This window comes from Simochromis diagramma, unplaced genomic scaffold (genome assembly GCF_900408965.1).
Source record: "Simochromis diagramma unplaced genomic scaffold, fSimDia1.1 OVJJ01000107.1, whole genome shotgun sequence".
NCBI classification, from domain to species: Eukaryota; Metazoa; Chordata; class Actinopteri; order Cichliformes; family Cichlidae; genus Simochromis; species Simochromis diagramma.
The window spans coordinates 1,100,019-1,122,749 of NW_024387209.1; the positions used below are offsets into that span (position 1 = coordinate 1,100,019).

Genomic DNA, 22,731 nt, shown 5'->3' on the forward strand with positions numbered 1-22,731 from the left:
GACATCAGAGATGTGAATGAGTGATGTGACAGTTTGAAGATGGTTGAATGTGTGCTGCTTTGTTTTCATGAATCACATTAAAAACACACTTACTGTACACTTCCTCAGACCTGGTCTCAACCATCGGGCTCCAGCAGGCTCCACCCTGAAAGGAGGAGGGGGGTCAGACCAGCACAGTCTCTTTTATTATGGAAACATGCACATTACACATATTTCACAAATAAAAATGTCTATACATACATGTACACTTTTAGTTCATAATGTTAACACGTTTATTCATGGAAATGTGAATTACAGTTCCACTGTTCTTCTTTTAATTTTATGTTCACAGCAGCACAATCTCAGAATGATTTAGTTTTCTGTTTTTGGTTCATCTAAATTCATGACAAGTCTTAGTGCTAAACTAAAATGACATAGTTCTCCTTTAACAATAGTGAGCTGTCCAAACAAAAAAGCAGCTGGTTATAATTGGGGTTCCTGATATATCTGCTACAAATGGAGCTCCTGTATACCCTTTATATTTATTTATCTCAGGCCAGAGAATCACCCTTTTATATACCCTTTTATATTTATTTAGCTTTGCTCCTCTTCTCTGAATATTTCAATATTCATATATTGAAAAATATTGAAAATATACATTTATTCATATATGAATATTTCTTCTCTGAATATTTCTCTGAATAGTTCATCTCTGTTCAACAGCTTGTCTGGAAGTGCTAACATCTGCTGCTCATTCAATGCATAATCAAATCTGTCCTGGAACATGCTCAGGGTACAAACATATGTAGCAACATATACTAAGTTCTGAAATATTTTAATTGTGGTACCACTTTGGCAAAAATCAAATTAAAAAATTCAAAGGCTAAAACAAATTGTACTGAGGGTAATGAACTCTATTGAAAAAGAAAAAAAAAAAAAAAGGTCAAATTTTACCCAGACAGTATGGGACAGTATAGAAAGGTTACTTTAACCCTCTCAAGGCAGGCATTGCAGATTTGCAACAGTTAAAAGCTAACAACCTGATTACCCCACATACATATTTTATGAGGTTTTTTTTACTCAGAAGTACCACTGCAGGTATTCTTTTGTGCATTAGCAACAAAAACTTAATTTGAGCCTGAGAGGGTTCAAGTTGAAGACCATAAAATGATGTTTTCTATTTGATTACACTTATAACTTACTTCATTCATCAAAAGACATGGTGACAGCAAAGTTTGGACGTTACAGAGAGAAATAATGAGACAAGACACTATTTACACTAAACTGAACACAGAGAAGCTGAAGAATCAAGAGAGATCAAAAACCCTGATGTTGTTCTGAACACAAACCCAAATCCAGGATAAAGAGGTTCAGTGAATGTGGTGTTGAAGGTGTGGAGGTGGATCAGAGTGTCAGAGGAGACTCTGTAGAAGGACAGAATGCCAGCAGGACAGTCCAGATACACTGCTACTCTGCCAGACCAACAATAGGAAGAGCAGATGAACGTTTCTCTATTGTTGTGCCAAGCAGAGCAACCTCGTTTAGAGAAGCTGAGACACCAGGACTGATTGTTAAATCCAAATTCAAAGTCATTTCTTTCATCTCTGTGCCCTTTTCTTGGGATTCTTTCATAACTCACTGATATGTGAACCTGTCCATTTTTCTCGACCTCCCAGTAACAGCGACCAGTCAGACCTTCTCTACACAGCACCTGGGGGCACCATTCATCAAATCTGTCTGGATGATCAGGATATGGCTGCTCCTCCTTAACATATGTCACCTTCCTGTTGTTGTCAGACAGCTTAAGATTCTTGTGTACTGTGTTTGTGTTGATTGTGAGTTGACAGGAATCTGATGGAGAGAACAAACACAATCCAGCTGCAGTTATTGATCCATTATCTGTTCATTGATTGACACTTTGATGATGACTCCTGACATCAGAGATGTGAATGAGTGATGTGACAGTTTGAAGATGGTTGAATGTGCGCTGCTTTGTTTTCATGAATCACATTAAAAACACACTTACACTTCCTCAGACCTGGTGTCAACCATTGTTCTCCTGAAGGCTCCACCCTGAGAGAAGGAGGGGGTTACATCCTGCACATTACATCGCTCTTTTACACACAAGCAAGCAAGCAAGCAATTTATTTATATAGCGCTTTCAGATCAGCCACCAGCTGAACACAAAGTGCTGTACACTTGACATGCCAAACATGATACATTGGGCATGTTAAAAAGGACAGACACACACATTTGTCTAAACTAAACAATGACAAAGATGTTCCTGCAGCTGCTACACACAAATATATCCAATTTATGTTCACTGCCTCTTGTAAGAGGAAAAATGCTCCTAACATCAGTGATTAACAGATCAGTCAAAATTTCACAATAGTCCAATAAACAGATCCACAGTGAGAAATAATTTCAATCACTCCTCCCTCTATTATAAATTGTCTGTGGGTGTAGCAGTCCTCTCCATACCTGAGAGTGTCCAGACTCCAGTCTGGATTCTCCAGTCCAGAAGACAAGAGCTTCACTGCTGACTCTCCCAGATGATTGTAGCTCAGGTCGAGTTCTCTCAGATGGGAGGGGTTGGACGTTAGAGCTGAGGTCAGAGAATCAGAGCCTTCTTTTGCGATCAGACAGCCTGATAGACTACAGACACACACAACATATATGAAGGAAACTCTCAGGGAATTGCTGTGTGCTGTGAAATAATATGACATATTGAAATAAGAAGAGCAATAACTGAAACAGGGAGCTAGCAGCTATCATGTCATAGTATTCTAAATATCAGTATATATATCAGTCTATATCTGTCATTTGTGTGTTCATCTTTAAAGCCATTTCGTGTGCTGTGTTTCCAGATTTGATTCCACCTATTCAAATCTGTCATTGAGTTGGTTCTTATTAAGCATTTGAAGAGACGAGGTCCCCCCGCTTACACCAATTACACGTGAGAGAGGGTAAAAGGACTCAACATCCAGCCTTGTATGTTTAAAATGATACAGAATGCTATGAATAAATTATCTTAATCCGTGGTGCTAGTTTCAGTCGTTATGCAAATGTACTGTTCATAAGGTTGGGGAAACCTTCAATCAGCTGAGACTAAAGAAGTCACTTGGGTGAGTGATGAAATGTTTCTCCCACTGAAAACACTATGTCTTCATCTTAATCAAAAATATAACCGAAGTCTAATAATATGATTAATGAGCAATACAGTTTATAATGTCTGCTCCAATGTCTGGATTTTGTGTGTAGACATGATTCAGCTTCTGCCTTGTGAAAAGAAAAAATGTGTCTCCAGCCCATCTTTATATATGATTCTGAATGAAAAAAAAAAGGTATTAAGTATGTTGTGATTGTTAAACACAGAACCATAATTCATATGTGAGTTTGCTGACAGTTGATCATACTTAACTGCTTAATTGCTTCTCACTGAGAGTGTGTGTGAGTTGGACTTGGAGGCTGTGTGTGTGTTTCTGTGTGTGTGTGTGTGTGTGTGTGTGTGTGTGTGTGTGTGTGAAAAATCTAGTAAGTATATTTACTATTACTATAGTTATCTATATAGTATAATTGACAAGCACAGAGTTTTGAAGAGAAATAGTAAGAAAAATGATTCCTATGTATTTGAATTTAAAAAAGAATTATGTTAAAACTGATTTTCATATGAGGATGAGTTGATGGTAAATTTAACTCAAGTATCAGAAGAAATCAGCATTCGTAGTAGGCCAATTAACTTAGTATAACTCAGGTGATTTAATTATTGTTTAAAAATCTGAGTATTAATCCCAAATTAGTTAGTAGCTCTTACAGGTTAGTCCAGGCTTTTAAAAGTTACAGACCCCTGTGGCTTAGTTTACCAAGTCACTAAAATAAAACCAGTCATATTCCTAGAGCACTGATCTAGACGGGAGCTGTCATTAATATGTGTTGCTGGGGAATCTTCCTTGAGCTACAAGGGTTCCTCAGAGATAAGAAGGATAGACATCCAGAATAGATGCAGTTAGAACTGAGCAAATCCCCTCATCTGTTGGCTCCATCTAAGCTCTGCACTCCCAACTGGATAATGCTCATAGGACCAGAGACTAGACTTTATAAACAGAGAGCCAAGGCAGATTTCGTGTACTGGGGTTCTGGTTTCACAGATCAACATAGTTCACTTGATATCCTTCCCTAGTCCATCCAGCATGTGAACATTGGAATATTAAGAAAATACTTTTTTGTAATTTAATGTGGTATGGTAAACTTGTATGTATTCTATAGTGAAAGTGAAACATTTCAAGCCTTTGTTTTAACATTGATAATTATAGCTTATAGCACATGATAATCAGAAATCTCAACTATGGTCATATTGCAGTAAAAAAGTATTCAAACATTGTATAAGCAGTCTAGGTCAGTAACACCCAACCACAGTCATGGAGAACACTGTTGATAGTTGACAGTTGTGCAGACTATGATGATTAACACCTTCCACAAAAAGTATAAAAATACAGATTAGCTGAAGGCTGCTATCAAATCACAGTTGGCTTTAGTAACACCAGACAAAGGTTTTCTTAGAGCTGTGGTTCATTAAGCCAAAATATTGACCCGATGATGAAAAGTAAAATCATCAAACTTATTATATTTTTATGAGGACAAAGTGAATATCTAAAAGAACGTCACCGAAGTGTCATTCAGAAGGAAAAGTCTAAAAATATTTGATCATCACAGTTCAAACATTTAAATGTATTGAAGGGTGAAGTGTTTGACAAGAGTATTACTAAAAAGTTTTTTAACCCTTTAAGACCTACCATAGAACCAAGTCTGCCAGAGCTTACTTTATATTTTTACATGCTGTAGTGCCATTTTTGTTGCTATACATCAATACAACTGTTATAGCCCAAATTTTAATAATATGTTTGCATTAAGTCCATAGTAACTACATAAATTGCAAAAAAGTGCAATAAACTACAAATAATTTGAAAATCGTTTTTTTTACATATATTTCTACTTGGAGAAATTTAAGAGGTTCATCCCTCAAAACGTTATATACAAAGAAGTTGAAAAAATAGTATACAACAACAGGAAATTTATTTTGAGTGTCTTCATAGTTTAATTTTTGAGATACAACAATTTTTATATACTGCAGAAAAAACTAAAAATAATCCTATAATGCAAATTTGCAAAGAAAACAGCGTGTGCATCAAAATAAACTATTTAAAGTAGTGCAATTTGAGTTCTGAGCATCCCAGAAACTATTTAGAAAAGCATGAAGTCAAACATGACTTAAAAAAAAAAAACAGTATAGGCTTTTAAGCCCTACAAGTAAAAAACTACATTTTCTGCGAAAATGACATCACTTCCGGTTTCGGGCAGGTAATGGGGGACATGCAATCGTTCACGCTGATGTCTATTTCAATGTAGGAAGTGTTACGAACAGCTGATCGCATCGGCAAAGTGTGTCTCTGGATTATTATGTTTTTCTTCCTGCAAGTGCTTTTTATGCAATTTTTGCAAAGCTATATCTGGAAGGAAACCGTGACCTAGGACAAGTTGATGGCATAAGATGTAAGTACAACTCCTCTGGTTTCATGTGCAAAAAAATATTATTGCACTAGCTTACGTGGTTCCGGTTCTACAGGTATTTGAAAATAGTTACGCAAAACAGAGCATGCCCGCTCCGACCGGCTTTAAAGGGTTAAATGTGAATTCACAGTCACAAGCAAGAAGCAAAAGCAGAGGAAAATAATATAAAATCTTAATAAAACTAATATCCAAAATAAAGAAGGATATGCAACAATTAATTTGCACATCATACAGTCTTACAAATTCATCTACATGTTATGAGTTGTAACAGATATATGAATACTGACCTGAGACTTTCCAGTATACAATGTGAACTCTTCAGTCCAGAAGCCAGCAGCTTCACTCCTGAATCATGCAGGTTGTTGTTACTCAGGTTAAGTTCTTTGAGATTAGAGGACGGGGAGCTGAGAACTGAGGACAGACCTTCACAGCTTCTCACTGACAAGTTACAGATATTCAGTCTGCAAAATGTAAAAAATAAAATAAGAGAAAATGGAAATAAGAAAATGTGTAGTAAGTTATTAAATACTCTCCACTGTCCACTAAGAAAGTAATGGATTGTAAAGAAACACCACTGTCTACTTACAGAGCTTTGCAGGAGGCTTTGGTCACTGGCAGCAGCCTCAAAAGAGCCTCCTCTGAAGCAGAGTATTTCTTCAGGTCAAACACATTCAGATCTTCTTCTGATGACAGTAAGATGAAGACCAGAGCTGACCACTGAGCAGAAGACAGTTTATCTGTGGAGAGACTTCCTGAACTCAGGGACTTTTGGATCACCTCCACTAGAGAATGATCATTCAGTTCATTCAGACAGTGGAACAGGTTGATGCTTTTCTCTGCAGACAGATTCTGACCTATCTTCTCTTTGATGTACAGGATATTTTCCTGCTTGGTCTGTGAGCCACATCCTATCTGTGTCAAAAGACCTCGTAGGAGAGTCTGATTTTCCTTCAGTGAGAGACCAAGAAGGAAGCGGAGTAACAAGTCCAGGTGTCCATTTGGACTCTTTAACGTCTTGTCCACAGCACTCACAAAGAATTGTGTCTCTGCAAATTCTCTTGTTTCACACTTCTGGGAGATTTGATCTTCCAGCAGATTGACTCCAGAGTGGATAAAGGTCAGATGGACATGAAGAGCAGCCAGAAACTCCTGAACACTCAGATGAACAAAGCAGAACACCTTGTCCTGGTACAGTCCTCTCTCCTCTTTAAAGATCTGTGTGAACACTCCTGAGTACACTGAGGCTGCTTTGATATCGATGCCACACTCTATCAGGTCTGATTCATAGAAGATCAGATTTCCTTTCTGCAGCTGATCAAAAGCCAGTTTTCCCAAAGACTCAATCATCTTCCTGCTCTCTGGACTCCAGTGTGGATCTGTCCCAACTCCTCCATCGTACTTGACCTTCTTCACTTTGGCCTGAACCACCAGGAAGTGGATGTACATCTCAGTCAAGTTCTTAGGCAAGTCTCTCCTCTTTTTGGTTTTCAGCACATCTTCCAGAACTGTAGCAGTGATCCAGCAGAAGACTGGGATGTGGCACATGATGTGGAGGCTTCGCGATGTCTTGATGTGGGAGATGATTTTGCTGGCCTGTTCTTCTCTGAATCTCTTCCTGAAGTACTTCTCCTTCTGTTGTTCAGTGAACCCTCTAACCTCTGTCACCATGTCAATACACTCAGGATAGATCTGATTGGCTGCTGCAGGTCGTGTGGTTATCCAGATTCGAGCAGATGGAACCAGCTTACCTCTGATGAGGTTTGTGAGCAGCACACCCACTGCAGTGGGCTCTTTAACATCAGTCAGGGTCTCTGTGTAGTGGAGGTCCAAAGGAAGTCGACACTCATCCAGACCATCAAAGATAAACAGAACCTGGAAGTCTTCAAACCTGCAGATTCCTGCTTCTTTAGTTTCAGTAAAGAAGTGATGAACAAGTTCCACCAGGCTGAACTTTTTCTCTTTCAACAAATTCAGCTCTCTGAAAGTGAATGGAAACATGAATTGGATGTCCTGGTTGGCTTTTTCAGCAGCCCAATCTAGTGTGTACTTCCGCGTTAAGAATGTTTTTCCAATGCCAGCCACTCCCTTTGTCAGGACTGTTCTGATTGGCTTATCTCTTCCAGGTGGGACTTTAAAGATGTCTTCTTGTCTAATTGTTGTTTCTGGTCTGTCTGATTTCCTGGATGCTGTTTCAATCTGTCTAATCTCATGTTCTTGGTTGACCTCTGCAGTCCCTCCCTCTGTGATGTAGAGCTCTGTGTAGATCTGATTCAGAAGGGTTGGGTTTCCTTCTTTAGGAATTCCCTCAAACACACACTGGAACTTCTTCTTCAGGTTAGATTTAAGTTTATTCTGACACATGATGGGGAATCCTAAAAGAATACACAAACAACATTTATGTAATATAAATAATAATAGTAATAATAATAAAATGGTCTACCACTTATTATATCTTTAGAGAAATCCTCTTACTATTCTCCAGACGTTGAGCCAGCACCTCCTCCTTCATTATTCTCAGGAAGTTCGCTGTGATCCGAAGAAATGCCTCGCTGCTGCTCTTCCTCTCCATCTCATGGTCACCCTGCAACAACTCCTCTGCCTGACTCTTTATGTAATCTGGACTCAGAACCTTCTGGATTTTTCTCAGTTCATTCTTCACAAAAGCATTGAGGTTCTCCTCCAACAGCTGGAAAACATTATTTGAATGCTATATTCACATTCAATTCACATTCAGACTGAAATTATTGAGAAACATCAGCCATGCATCAGCTATATGTTGAACATACTTTTAATGTAATGGTCTAGTTCTTTCTTTATTGCCCTTTTTATTGAAGCAAGCATGTATTAGCCATAATTGCTTTTTACACAATTATAACAGTATCTGCTGATACAATATATGTTTTATGCCTCTTCGGTGAAGTGATTCTCCTGACCGGACTTACCGGCTACCTTGTTTTTCTCCTACAGTGAAAAGGGACATGGCGAATCAGCACTCGTGTGCTGGAAAAAGAACAGAACCTTGATATTCTCTGAAGTTCTGGTTATATTCACAATCCAAAGCTCTAAAAAAGGATAACTAAATATTTAAGTAAGTTGTAAATAGACTATACGAACAATAACCACATAATCGATGTGTGGTTATCATGGGTTATATTACCTGGTAAAGTATTTAGAAAGATAAGACAACTAGGATTTCGATTCATTAATGTATACAAATTAGTTTTGTATATAATAACATTTACAACCACTTATAATTTAACAACATTACATAAACCAGTCAACGGTTACTTATTATTATTATTAACTTACAAAATATTGCCAAGATATTTTATCATCCAGATGAGCAACATAGGATTGGAATGATCAGCTGACTTTATCCACCTCATTTTGTTACATTAGACACCTTGAAATGTGTCCATACTAGCAAAAAGAGCCTTAGCTAACGTCAGCCAGAAGAAAGCCACGTCAGTCAAATTCCTGGTAGCCCACACCCAGTCTTCAATCGATAAAACTTGCTTTCTTCCTGCTAAATTTAGTTAACATTAGCTTAACTGAAAGTGCAAATAAACTTTCTCCTAGTTTTAATCTAATTCAATCTGTTTGTAGTCCTTATGTGGAGTTTCTGGCTGAATAAAGTTCCATCAGGAGCTAAATCAAATTATTAAGCTTTTCTTTTGAATTTTATTCTTTGTGAAAAATTGAAAAACTTACAATGAAATAAACAGAAAAAAAACAAGTAATTGTAAATGTACAGACCTTAAATATGGAGTCCAGGTGTTTTTTATCCTGTGGGACAGTCGGACCCGTGGGAACATCTGACCTGGTGACACTGTAAAGAAAATTTCAAGAATTGGCTTCATTCAGTTTTATGCTTGGCAAGTGATTTTTATACACTTTGCCCATACACGTATACAAGTTATATATATATATATTGTGTTGCTGCCATCAAATTCAAAATGAGCAACTGTTCTTGTTCAAATGACACATTTTTGTCATTTAAACATTTGATATATTTTCTATTTTCTGTGTAAATGTGTAAATTAACAACTACTGTATAATAAAATGGTAAAAATCCATAAAAGTGGCATCACACTTGTTACAGATTCGAATCACTTAAACTAAACCATCATTCTTCAGTAATAAACAAAGCCAACTAAGTATTGATCCTAAGATGTCAATCAGCTACTCGGCAGGTGGAATATAAGGCAGCTTTGCTAACCAGCACATTTCTGCAGCACTAAAGATCAGGGCCGTGCAGAGAGGTTTAAAGGGGCGGGTGCTCAAAGTTAAAAAGGGGCACATTGAACCAGGCTGAATAACAACAACACACATTCATCAAGAATCTAACATGGGAAGGGCAGGGCTGTGTTGATCTGAGACTGTAGACATTAAAAAGTCCATAGGAGAGATGGTAGCTGATTAAACAAGTGTCATGAGATAATAACAAAATGCAAAGATTGGTGACAGCGCTTGGAACCATAAGGCAACAAAAAACTGTGAGAAATAAATTAGGCTCTGCCTGTGAATCACTCTTTGCTTCTCTTCTTCCTTCCATCCCATCATTTCATATATCAATCTCCACTTGCTGTCTATGTGAGAACAAGGCACAACTTGCTATTGCAATAAACTATAATCTAATTATCCACACCTAACAACTCTTGCACTTAATCTATAATAAAATGATGACAGAAAAATGTTATAGCACTGCCTTTAGTAGCCTCACACAGCTCCTACTGTTTCCTCCTCATGTCCTTACCAGCCATGTCTGAACAATGTTATATCATGAGTAATAATTTTTTTTTTTAAATCCATCTAAATAAAACACACACATGCACGCGCACACAGGGACACTTTAGACCTTCTTCAGAATACTGTATATACTATGGGCATCACTGTGCTGATCCAGAATCCTTACATTATTATTCATTACTAGAGCTACAATAATAAAGCAATGAGGAGGGGGAAGTAATAAATATGAAATAATGTCATTATGATGATTCCATTTGTTTCACTATCCACTCTGTGCAGGGGCAAAGCTTATTACATTTTTAAACTGTAGAGATACAATAATTTTACTGCTGTAAAATCCAAATTTTGTCTGATTTAAAATATAAATCTAATATAATCTGCTTTTTTTAATATATTATAATTATAATAATGCATAATTATGTGGACATGCATATTAGATCGTTTTTTAGTGAAATATAATCCCTCCAGAAAGGCAGGAAAAGCCCGGAAACTTACTTTAAAACTAAATATGTTCTAAATACTTTAAAACGAAATATGTTCCCTAAAACGGTGGACAGAGCTACAGACCCATGACAGCCTTACACAGGTAGCCAGCAGCAACACGTTCTACTTGTGCGGTTAATAAAAGGACAGGTGTGTTCGTCGCGCTGTTGCACACACAGCACGCTCGTTTGTTTCAGTTCGTCAGTTGCCACAAGACAGCTTACCAACGTGTACATAATAAGCCAATACTCCTGGGTGCTACAGACCAGCGGTCCCCAACCTTTTTTGCGCCACGGACCGGTTTATGCCCGACAATATTGTCACGGACCGGCCTTTAAGGTGTCGCGGATAAATACAACAAAATAAAACTAGTACTGGTAACGAAAAAAAGAAGATTTATTCATAACACACGTGAAAAGACCCAGGAAAACCGAGTAAACGATAAAAACGATAACAAAATAACGCTGAAAACCGATTTTTAAAAAACCCCCTGAAAACTATACATTTCACACCTGAGCCTCAACTCTCGCGGCCCGGTACCAAACGACTCACGGACCGGTACCGTCCTGAGGCCCGGGAGTTGGGGACCGCTGCTATAGACTACAGTTTACGCTGTACACCGACTTACTGGTTTTGTCGCATCAGTCTGTGTCTCTGAGTTAACTTGTGTTTCTCCTACAGCTCCGGACCGCTAAAAATGCGCGTGCTCTTTGTGAGCTCGTTCTCGACTCGTAACCAGCGCGTTCTGCCGTCAAGGGCGATCATTGGTTAAATGTGATGATGTGACTGATGCAAGGCAGATCCTTTTATTTAGCAAAACTGTGATTAATAGTTAAATATTATTGTTGAGGGGCACAGACAGGACTCCGCACGCCCACACACATAAAAAAAATAATAATTTTTTTTAAAAAAGTTGCCTCAACAAAAGGGCACTTTGGGCACCCATCAGGAAAGGGGCGGGTGCTCAAGCCCATCTAGCCCCCCCCCCCCCCCCTGCACGTGCCTGCTAAAGATGTTGAACTACAAACAAGACAGAGAAGGCTAATAATACAAATAAATATGCAGGAATTACCTGAGAAAACACTCAAACTTAACGCAGACGAACACAAGGCTAAAAAAATAGCACAAGAATCTATGTATTATAGATCCTGCCAAAACAACTAATGGAAATAAACAGCCAGAAACCTCAAGATATAAAGGAGAAAAATAACAATTGAATGTAACAATTAAAAAACACTAGATAACAAACAGAACTTTAAATAATAAGCATGAATTCATTACAAAACCTCACAACTCTGGCCCTGTCATGAAAATCACTGGATGAGCTAAGGAACACTTCCCCATGGTATACGCAAATGCAGGTTAAAGCTTTTTCATGCAAAAAAATAAGTAAGAAGTGAAAATAATCCAGAAATAGCACTGCTTTCTCCGGGCCAAATCTTATTTAAAATGGACTGAGGAAAAGTGGAAAACTGTTCTGTCATCAGACAAAAGAAAATTTGAAATTCTTTTTGGAAGACAAGGATCTTTCATCCCCCAGATTAAAGAGGGGGAAAAAACATGCAGCTTGGTATCAGTGTTCAGTTTGACAGCCTGAGCCTCTGATGTGTGGGCGTGCACTGGTGCCTATGGAACTCGCAGCTTGCAAATCTTAAAGGCACCATCAATGCTAAACAGTTTTAGAGGAGCCTGAATGTAGAGCTGGCCTACCTGCAGTCCAGAACTTCAAACAACTAAAACCTTTGGTGCATCATAAAATGAAAAATATGACAAAGAAGACCTGGAACTGTTGAGCAGCGAAAATACTATATCAAACAAGAATGAGACACCATTGCTCTCCCAAAGGTCCAGCAACTGGTCCCAGATGTTTATGGACTGTTGTGTAAAGAAGAGAGAGTTCTACACAGTGGCAACCTTGTTCCACTGGGCTGTGCTGCTGCCATCAAATTCAAAATGAGCTAATGCTCTTCTTAAAATGGTACATTGGCTTATTTAAAGATTTTATATGTTGTCTGTATTCAATTGTAAATAAGATGTGGATTTATGAGATTTAAAAATGATCAAATACTAATTTTATGTACATTTACACAGCGTCCTTAATGCGGTTAACTCTTTATTAACTTGGTTTTTCTGAGCTTTTCTTTTTTTCAACATGTTCGTAAATCTGTTTTTCATTTCAAACACACACTAGACTCATAAACTCCGTCATCAGCCGTGTTTTAGTTTTTTCTTCTTTGACTTTCACTAAAAACAAAAACACATCAAGCTGAGCTCATGTTGAAAAATTGACATATTCCTTTGTTAGACATTTCGGAGCTCTGTATGTGGAGCAAAGCTCATGTTTACCTCTCCGCAGTACAGGGCTGTCCTTTAAATTCAATGACCCGTTCAGCCGAGGCGGTGCTCTTCAAGGACACATTGCTAGGTTCAGGACTGGGGTCAGATCCAGCTGTAGTCCTAACTGTATTTCTGTAAATAAAGACGGTGCATTGATTTGAGGGCTCAGCAGTGCCATGGAGGTCAGAGAGTTTGTGACAGTTAGACATGGTCAACTCACATCTGAGCTCTAGTCTCGCTCTCATCCTGCTTTCTAATAACATCAATATGATGTTCAACTGAGGCAGCAGTCTTCAAGGAGATGTAGCTGTGCTCAGGTTCATGTTCAAAATACAGAGTTTTTAACAGTTTACATAGTATGGAGGAAGCTAACAAGAAAGGCATTCTTCCTACACTAACAACTTTCTTTGTTTGCAGTAGTTTGTACTCGTTTGATGATGACAAAAAACGCTCAGCTGATGATTCCTGCTGGCTTTGCTCCTCCTCTGATGGTTACCTTTGAATCTGAGATCATGTTGTGCTGGTTCACATGGTTCACACAAGGGCTGCCACAAACGATTATTTTGATAGTTGACTAGTCACTGATTATTTTTGCGATTAGTCGACTAATTAGATCCATTGGACATAAAATGTACAGGATATTGCACCAGCATGCATCTGCTCTTATATAACTATCATTAGCTTAGTGTTTAAAGTGTTTAAGGTACGTGCTAACCAAAACTAAAGATAAGATGATGGTTTATTAAACTTTTAATGAAATTTGCAGATTGTCTTGGTGGAGTTTAATAAACTCAGCCGTCTGCTCCTTGCTATCTAAAATATTACAGGACACTGGAGTAAATTCTCTACCATCTCACACTTCTGTTTAATTGGTTTTCTGTTTGACGTTTATTCAACTGTGTGAAAACTAAAACTTTAATCTCAGCTAAACCGGTTTACTCAGGAACAAACAAAACACTGAAAAAAGCCAAGCAATAGCATTTTTAAGTTATCTAAGTGACTTATACTGTATCATGTTAAACCTGAGTAGCGAAATACCGCGGACGGTTTGAAAATGATGTGCCGGGAGTTGAACCTTGACCTCCCGGCCAGCTCGTCTATGAAAACGTCAGATCACTTTTGCAAATGTGTGATGTCTTGATAAATTTAGCAAATATTTGAAGTTTACACAGCTACATTCTCGCTTGAAAATATCTGAAAACTTTATTTTGCGACCCAGAAAGAATAATAACAGTAACATTAAAACTAAGTAGCTGCCGCCATTGTTGGAAACTGGAATTGACTGAGCCGCGCTATGAATTCTGGGATAGGTTGTGTCACGAATGATACACCCGACCAATCCTTCAAATTTGGGGAAATTGAGGACGCATTTGCCTGCCGCATTTGGAGAAGTCTTCGAGTTTAGATAGCCTTTGTCGCGTCGCTGTAACGTAATCGGCCTACAAATGCGGCCTCTGAATTTGGGCACAGACTGCTTCTTCTTCTTTGGCGTTTAACAGCAGCTGGTATCCTTGTAAATGCAGTGCTGCCATCTTCTGTTTCAGTCCGTTACTACACTCTTAAATCCTACTTATTCCGGCGTCTTTCAGGATCTTAAAAGCTTCAAAAGACGCGTCGACTATTAAATTAGTCGTCGATGTAATCGTGACTACTCGAGGAATCGTGGCAGCCCTAGTTCACAGTGTTTGTGTAATATGGGTAAGTTAACAATTACTGTATAATGAAATGGTTGGAAACAAATTAGAAAGGCATCACATTTGTTTTAGTGGAAGAATAAAAGCTGCTGACCTCGCTGAGTGGAAAAAGTAATTCAAGTCACTTAAACTAATTCATCATACTTCAGTAATGAACAAAGCCAAATATGTGTCGTCCTAAGATATCGATCAGCTACTCAGCAGGTGGAATATAAGGTAGAGGCGGTCTGTGGTAACAAGCATATAAAGAAAATGAAGGTTTGTATGTCGACTGTAACCACCTGAGCAGAATGATAAAAACACAGACGTGAGGCCGATGACCTGCTGCTGCTAGCACCGCTGATGGTAGCAGTACTCATCTCTACTTTGGATTTAAAAAAGCCTTTCTTTACATCTAAAAGACATGACAGACACATTTTACTTGTCTTTGTTCAATTTCTGTATCAGGAAGCTGCCACTGTATATCAGTTCTATGCTACCTGGTCCTATAGACCACCTCAAACTCATTTCAGTGACAGAATCATACTGCAGGTCTCTGAAGTCTGTCCTCAGCTCAGAAGATCTGTTTTAGTTCCTAAACTGTATTCTTTGTTAACACTTGGTTAATTTAACAGGAACAGGAACCATTCAGATTCTGTGGGTAGCTGTTTTAGATGATTTACCTCTTCAATTCTTCAATAACTGTGTTTGTATCGTTTTAAAAAAATTTCTTAAATATTTTAAATTGTATTTGTCATTTTAAACTTGTGGTAAACTATTAAACTCTGTCATGTAAATAAGACCCAAAAAAGCCCATGTTCATGTTTACCTCCCTGCAGCAGAGGGTTGTTGTTTAAATTCAATGTGGCGTTCAACTGAGGCATCACTCTTTAAGGACACACAGCTGGGTTCAGGTCCAGGTTGGTTCCTGTGAATAATGATGGAGCAGTGATGTGAGTGCTGAGCTGTGACATGGAGAAGAGTCATGGACAGTTAGAGATGGTCATCTCACCTCTGAGCTGTGGTCTGGCTCTCATGTTCCCCACACAGAGTGGTTTTAGAGGGAGGGACTCCCTCCTCTCTGTCCTCACACTGATCCATGCTGCTGAATTCACATCCACATCAGCTCACACACACTTTCTACCAGTGTGTAGAGGAGAGGAAACACAAATCATCCCAGAACATACAGGATGCATTTAATGACATTTAATGACATTTAATGACACGAGTATCTACCGTAGTTCTAATCTGACCCTACACCCTCTGTGTTTGAATGAAGGGTCTGCTGTTCTAAACTGACCAGCCTTTAGGGTCAGTGGGTTATAAATCCCTCCAACACTGAGTAACTAAAATCTGTGAACATGCATCACCTGTTTTTGACTGATAAGGAGGAAACTTCAAAAACAGATACCCTACAGGTTTCCCACATCATGTCTGCAACAAATCTTGAGCTATAGATTTGAATGTATAAATAGCATGTCTGACATTATTACAAGAAGAAAGAAGGGAGACTGTACAACACTTTGTTCAGAAGGAAAAAACATCTACTATCCCATAATATCATGCCCTGTTTCACCTAAGACATGAAATCATGACAGGCATAATAATTTAAATGAAAAATGTATGTGAAAATAAGGAATGACCATTTGACCTTTACCTTCACTGTTAAGTCAAAGTTCACTTTGTCAAAGTTCGAGGTCAAAGGTTACCTTGATTTTTTTTAACCATATTGAGTAATATAGCATATGAAAGGCCATTGAAAGGGCTGTAAAACACTAATTATTTTCAATATGAAGCCCTACCACGTCACAATGACGTCATGACATGCTGACGCCATCCTACTGTAATTAAAAACATCATTAAACCTCAAACTTTTACTTTTGCCCTCCTGTATAGGGCGCTTCTGAGGTCCACCTAAGTAATAACCAGCATTCAGTCTCAAAGGCCAGCGTGGATGCCGCTGCGCCCACAGCTGGCAACACTCCATCACTACAGGTATCATAACAACACGCATGATTTTGTAATTCTGTAATTAACATTAACATTAACGACATCCCCCTTAAAGTGAAAGTGTTGTAAACAACTTCTCACACGGCCAACATAAGACACGCAGGAATATGACACACAATGAACCTGCTCTCAAACTTGACCTGAAAAGTATGTAAGGATTAACATCCCGACGGGAAACAGAAACTAAACAGAAACAGATTTTATTATTTACCGACAGATGTAAGCTGTCTTTTAAAGTTGTGAGTGGTTGGGGTGACTGAGGTTGTGGTATTTAAAAACAGCGGTCGTTAGAGTTATTTGGGGGAAAATGGCTATGTTGCCTCATATAACGGAAACCAGCTGGAAATGCTCCGCCCCGACTAAAGTTACCAAAGTCACTGGAAGAGCCGAGCGGCGGCTTTCTGCTGATTCTATGTGTAGCAGAGTGAAAGCAGACACTTCTCTGACAGCGAGCATACAGTTTGAAATAAGGGAAAACTTACAGTCCCGAGCACACGGTGAAGAAATCCAGCTGCTCTACCAGTGGTCTTCTTCTTTGGCTATTAGAAACCGGCGCATTAGCGCCAACTGCTGCCAAATAAAATAAACTTCATTCTGATGAGGACAAATCAGCTATGACCACAAACGCATTTTATAATGAAATAATATCTGTAAGGGAACCTTGAAATATTCCTATTAATGATTAATGTTCATTATTAATTCACTACCTGCCGTCACTTCTTCCCATAATCAGATCAATTCAATTGAATTTTATTTATTCACTTTATTTTATTCTTCACTTTAAGGTGCTTTATATTTATATGTACAATAATACAGAGAAAACACCAATGATCAGGCAGCTCACTATGAACAAGTGCTTGGCAACACCAGGAAGAACTCTCCAGCAGAACCAGGCCCAGCTGGTTTGGGAAGGATGTGAGGAGGACAGGACAAAAGGCATATTGTGGAGAAGTTACGGGCAAGACAGCACAAATTATAATCAAATTTTCTTCTTCTTTCTTTAATTCTTTATTAAATCTTTATGGAAAGCAGTGTGAAGAAACTACTACTGCTACACTTACAGCTTTCAAGTGTTAGAAGTTACTGTACATGTCAAATAAAGCATCAGAAAAAGTCCCTTTGATAGTGTCGTCACAGAGGGTTAATAACAGACTGTAACATCTATTTTACAGTTTTATTTAACAATTTAAACTAAAGTCCTTTAGCTAATAACCCATTTGTATTTGTAAAGGCTAAGCTTACGCTTGAAGCCACTGAGGTGTTTCTTGGCAGGGGTGACGCGATGTCACTGGTATGCATTAACTTATTAAACTTGATACAGTCCAATAACTCCAGCCATACTTATCTTGTCCTTTAGATTCTTTATTCCAACATGATTTAACATAACAGTGCAGCGGTCACAAACTGTTTGCTTCCTCGCAATCAACAACACACCTGGCGTTAATTATGTGCATCTACCTTTAATACAATCACCATACAAACAAAAAACACAAACGTGACCACTAGCAGCATGCATAAGATAACAACCCAAAAAAATCACTCCTACAGTATTGTCACATTATAATACATCCAGTGAGGGACACAAATAAGCAAGCGAATTCATTATGAAAACAGAAAAAAGGCATGGCAGTCTCAGAACACCGGTGGTCCCCTTTGAGAGAGGAGTTAAGACATACAGGCTGATGTATGTTATTGAAAAATATTAAAATAAATGGAGTATTTCACCAGGCTCAGGAACCCAATTTCCAAAACACATTCTGATTTGGCAGCAAAAGGTGTTTGTATGAAATTACAGCTTAATGATATTTGGAAACCCCTCTTTATTAGCAAGTAATATCATTTGAACACGATCTTTGGTATTATTTAAAGACAAAAAAACATTTTGATGGAACTTTGGCAGGAGTTGGTGCAATATCTGAGTTTTTCAATAGGGGCTGCTGCATCCATGCTTCCATGCTTTCAATTCATTACTGGTGCAGGGCTGCAGTTGATACAAAGTTAAGCAATTTTTGTGTCTGTTCACAAAAACTGAATCATATCAGCTTAACTCAGAGAAACACAAAATACTGATGTTGACTGTAAAGCTTCCCATATGGAAAAGAAATAGTAAAAACATATATGATTTACTCATGAAAGTGGCCACTTTCATGAGTAAATCATATATAAATCATATAAGGCTTACATGATTTACTCATGAAAGTGGCCACTTTCTCATTACTTTCATATATTTTTTTAGTAAGTATATAAAACATACAAGTTTCATTATATAATTTTTCAAGGGATCTTGTATGTGTTTTCACTCCTGTATGCTTTTCATACAAGTTTCATACAAGACAGATAAAAACTTTATAAGATTTATATATATCTTTTCCATATGGGTTTAAGTGGAAAAAGACAGAGAAGCAATATGTTGATCTTGGAATAACTGGAGCATCTTTGTTTTTTTGTAACAGTCTAAATGTTGCCTAACATGGGGAGAGAAACAGAGGAATCAGGGTTGGACCTTAACCTAAATCCAGGATAAAGCGGTTCAGTAAATGTGGTGTTGAAGGTGTGGAGGTGGATCAAAATGTCAGAGACTCTGTAGAAGGACAGAGTGCCAGCAGGACAGTCCACATACACTGCTACTCTGTTAGTAACAGACGAGAAGCATGAAGAAGAAGAGATGCGCATGTGCCGCTTACTGTGCCACACAGAGTAACTATTGTCAGAGCACCTCAGACTCCAAGATTGATCATTTGATCCAAACCCACAGTCTGTTATGTGTCCTTTCCTTCTGATTCCTCTGTAACTCACTGATATTTCAATGTCTCCTCTCCACTCGACCTCCCAGTAACAGCGACCAGTCAGAGGATCTGTGCAGAGCAGCTGAGGACAGTCATCAAATCTGTCTGGATGATCAGGATATGACTGATTCTCCACCACACGTTTCACCTTCCTGTTGTTTTCAGAGAGTTTAAGTTCTCTGTTTACTGTGTTTGTGTCGATTGTGAGTTGACAGGAATCTGATGGAGAGAACAAACACAATCCAGTTCCAGTTATTGATCCATCATCTGTTCATTGATTGACACTTTGATAATGACTCCTGACATCAGAGATGTGAATGAGTGATGTGACAGTTTGAAGATGGTTGAATGTTTTCATGAATCACATTAAAAACACACTTACACTTCCTCAGACCTGGTCTCAACCATCGGACTCCAGCAGGCTCCAGAATGACCCTGAAAGGAGGAGGGGGGTCAGACCAGCACAGTCTCTTTCAGCATGCACACATGGACATTACACACATTTTTAAGGAATGTAAGTTGTTCTTTAATATAAACTTACATTTAAAATGTTAAAAATAAATAATTTAGAAAATAAAAAAAACTTCTGAACTGTTACAAAATAGAAAAATTCATACCAGTTCAGTCTGTTTTATTATGTACAAATGGCCATAACTCTGTTGATTTTTTTATATTAATAACCAGTTTTTTCCAAGTTTGTCCCCTACTATCCAACAACAAAATTCAGATGTAGAAGAAGGGCTTCAAATCACTTTCTCTATTTTTGAGTTAAGAATAGCAACAACAGTTTTTCTTGTCGTGTTCAGAGTGCATAACAAATGATCCAATTAAGTGTAATCTGAATATATAGACTAGACATAATGAGCCAGCTTTATTGTATACTAGAGATGTGCAAAGCAGCCGGTATTTATATTTGTTGAGGGGGGGAAAGTATTTGTATTTGTATCCGAGTAAAGTTCAAAATAGGTGTAAAAATCCATTTTTTTGTGTTACACTTCAAATAAACATTATAGTGTAAGTATTCTTTAATTACATCCATTATAATAATTATGGATATGCAGTATTAGTTGATGTTTTTCCATAAATCCAGCAATGAACATGTAACATAATTGAAGTGAAAATAACATAACAGCCATGGCCTCATCCAGGGTTAAACCAACAACTAATAAAATACCATTGCAAACATTATGAACCCCCACCTACCACCACCACCACCACCTGTCCTTGTTGGAGGATGCTGAACAGACAGCGAAACTGACTCGCAGGGGCAGAACATGGTTATGATGATGAATTGGTGCTTGTGGGGGGGGGGGGGTTGGCAGACCGTATCAAGAGTGGATGCTTTAAGTGCAGGTGATTATCCATGGCAGATGTTGACAGATGTTTGATATTTCTGCGTCTGCTGATTTGACTTTTGCACACATTACATATCACTTTGGTTTCTTCTGCAGCACTGACTGTAAAATGCTTCCACACAGAACTTGAGTTTTTTTGCCTGGTAGAGGACCAAGAGATGGCTCAGCAGCAGCCACACTCTTTTCTATTTGGTTGCCCAAATCCATGTGGGGAGTTTCAGCTAAGTTAATGAGTGACGGGAAGCTATGCTAAGGTTAACTGGCCTATAGCCTATATCTTGCTGTCTGCAAAAGACAAAGTAACTTAAACGTACCATGCAACTCGCATAAGTGCATACAATTTGACACAACTACACAAGCATTGTTTTAACCTTTTTAACCAAACGTTAACGTTACTCTGTCAACAGCCTTTTGTCTAAATTACCGAACTAACAGAGCTACGTAAACAGAGCAAACATGAGACCACCCGACCCGACTGCAGACATCAATAATGCAGTGTAATGGAATAATCTACTAATCTTCGCAAAAGTTATAAACTGCCTCCAGAACCCAGGTAAGGTACAAAAAAATCTATTCAACAAAAATAGTGATGCAGTTCAGTCTTTTTTCGCTCAGCCGAGCCTTCTCTGTTGCTGTGTGGAGCAGCCGGTGTCAGTCACCTCTTTCACATGTCACCCACATGCACTGCGGTCTTATAAGGAAACTCAGATTTTTGATTTAAAGTTTTCCCTTGTTCCCGAATACAAATATATATTTTAAAGTATTTGTTCGAAATAAATATTTGTAAAAAAACATGTTATTTGTGCCTTTCTGAATACTGTATTCGGGTTCGGCTCCACCCTTACTGTATACCCATCATTTTTAGTTTCTTAACAGCTTATTGAATTTGGGGCTATCAAAGAGGGACATGGTGTAAAACACCCTGGACAGATTACCACACATGCACAGAACTAACACAGAGTTACACTATCATATCCACATCTACAGTCAAGACTATTCCACTGTCCTGCCTGTGGCTGAACCAGGCCACTCCATACCTGAGAGTTTCCCATCTCAGCTGCTTCAGCTGCTTCACTCCTCCCTCTCCTGGATGGTTGTACCTCAGGTCCAGCTCTCTCAGATGAGAAGGGTTGGCGCTAATAGCTAAGGCTAGAGAAATGCAGCCTTCCTCTCTGATCAGACAGCCTGACAGTCTGCAAAGAACATCAGAAGACAGACACTTTTAGGGCACTAATCTAACACTAGGGTGTTTCAACTGTCTAATTGTAAACTATCCATATCAGGCTTTTGTCACTCAAAATTCACTGTGGTTCACATTTTTGTCTTTGATTTGCATTTTCTATACATGTAACATATTCATGCTGAATGAGCAATAAATATTCCTGTGAAAATTTAAGATTAGTTTACAATAATGCAAAAAAGGAAAACCAAACAAAACACAGGAGGTAATGTATGTAGCTAAATTACAGTAAGTCCTGTTCTTTGCTTTTGGTTTTGTAGTGTGGCTTGTAGCATAAGTAACTACATGAATGCAACCACAAAGGTCGCAAAGAGAAACAAGGTTTAATTTTTTGTTTTTAAAAGGACATACGTTAATAGATTCACACAGTTTCTTTTTGCCACATTTCCTTGTGCTAAGGAGAATAACACGTTCACTTAAAATGGACGATATTCAGGTTTCAAGTATTTAAAAAAATAGTATCATTAATCTTAGATCAGCTGCTTTTGTTATGCAGTTTTGTCTGCCACTAGCTACTGGGTCCCTTAAATCTTCAGCTAAAATTGAAGTAC

At 38.3% G+C, this 22,731-nt stretch overlaps 1 protein-coding gene across 5 annotated transcripts in view; it reads right to left on the reverse strand.

Moving 5' to 3' along the window:
- Nucleotides 1-243: 243 nt before the first annotated feature.
- Nucleotides 244-22,731, reverse strand: part of LOC120746280 (NLR family CARD domain-containing protein 3-like) — a 56,314-nt gene continuing 33,826 nt past the window's right edge. For 3 of the 5 annotated variants that reach the window (XM_040051704.1, XM_040051703.1, XM_040051705.1), the window contains 2 exons: nt 2,006-2,052; nt 244-1,830 (listed from right to left, as the gene is read on the reverse strand). In XM_040051704.1, coding sequence (XP_039907638.1) covers nt 1,259-1,830; nt 2,006-2,052 — 619 coding nt within the window. In that variant the 3' untranslated portion in view covers nt 244-1,258. Of the gene's footprint in view, nt 1,831-2,005; nt 2,053-2,460; nt 2,635-5,834; nt 6,009-6,133; nt 7,920-8,019; nt 8,234-8,489; nt 8,548-9,303; nt 9,377-19,395; nt 19,805-19,967; nt 20,021-21,977; nt 22,134-22,731 lie in introns of those variants that run through there. The other 2 variants (XM_040051706.1, XM_040051702.1) reach the window with 2 other exon arrangements.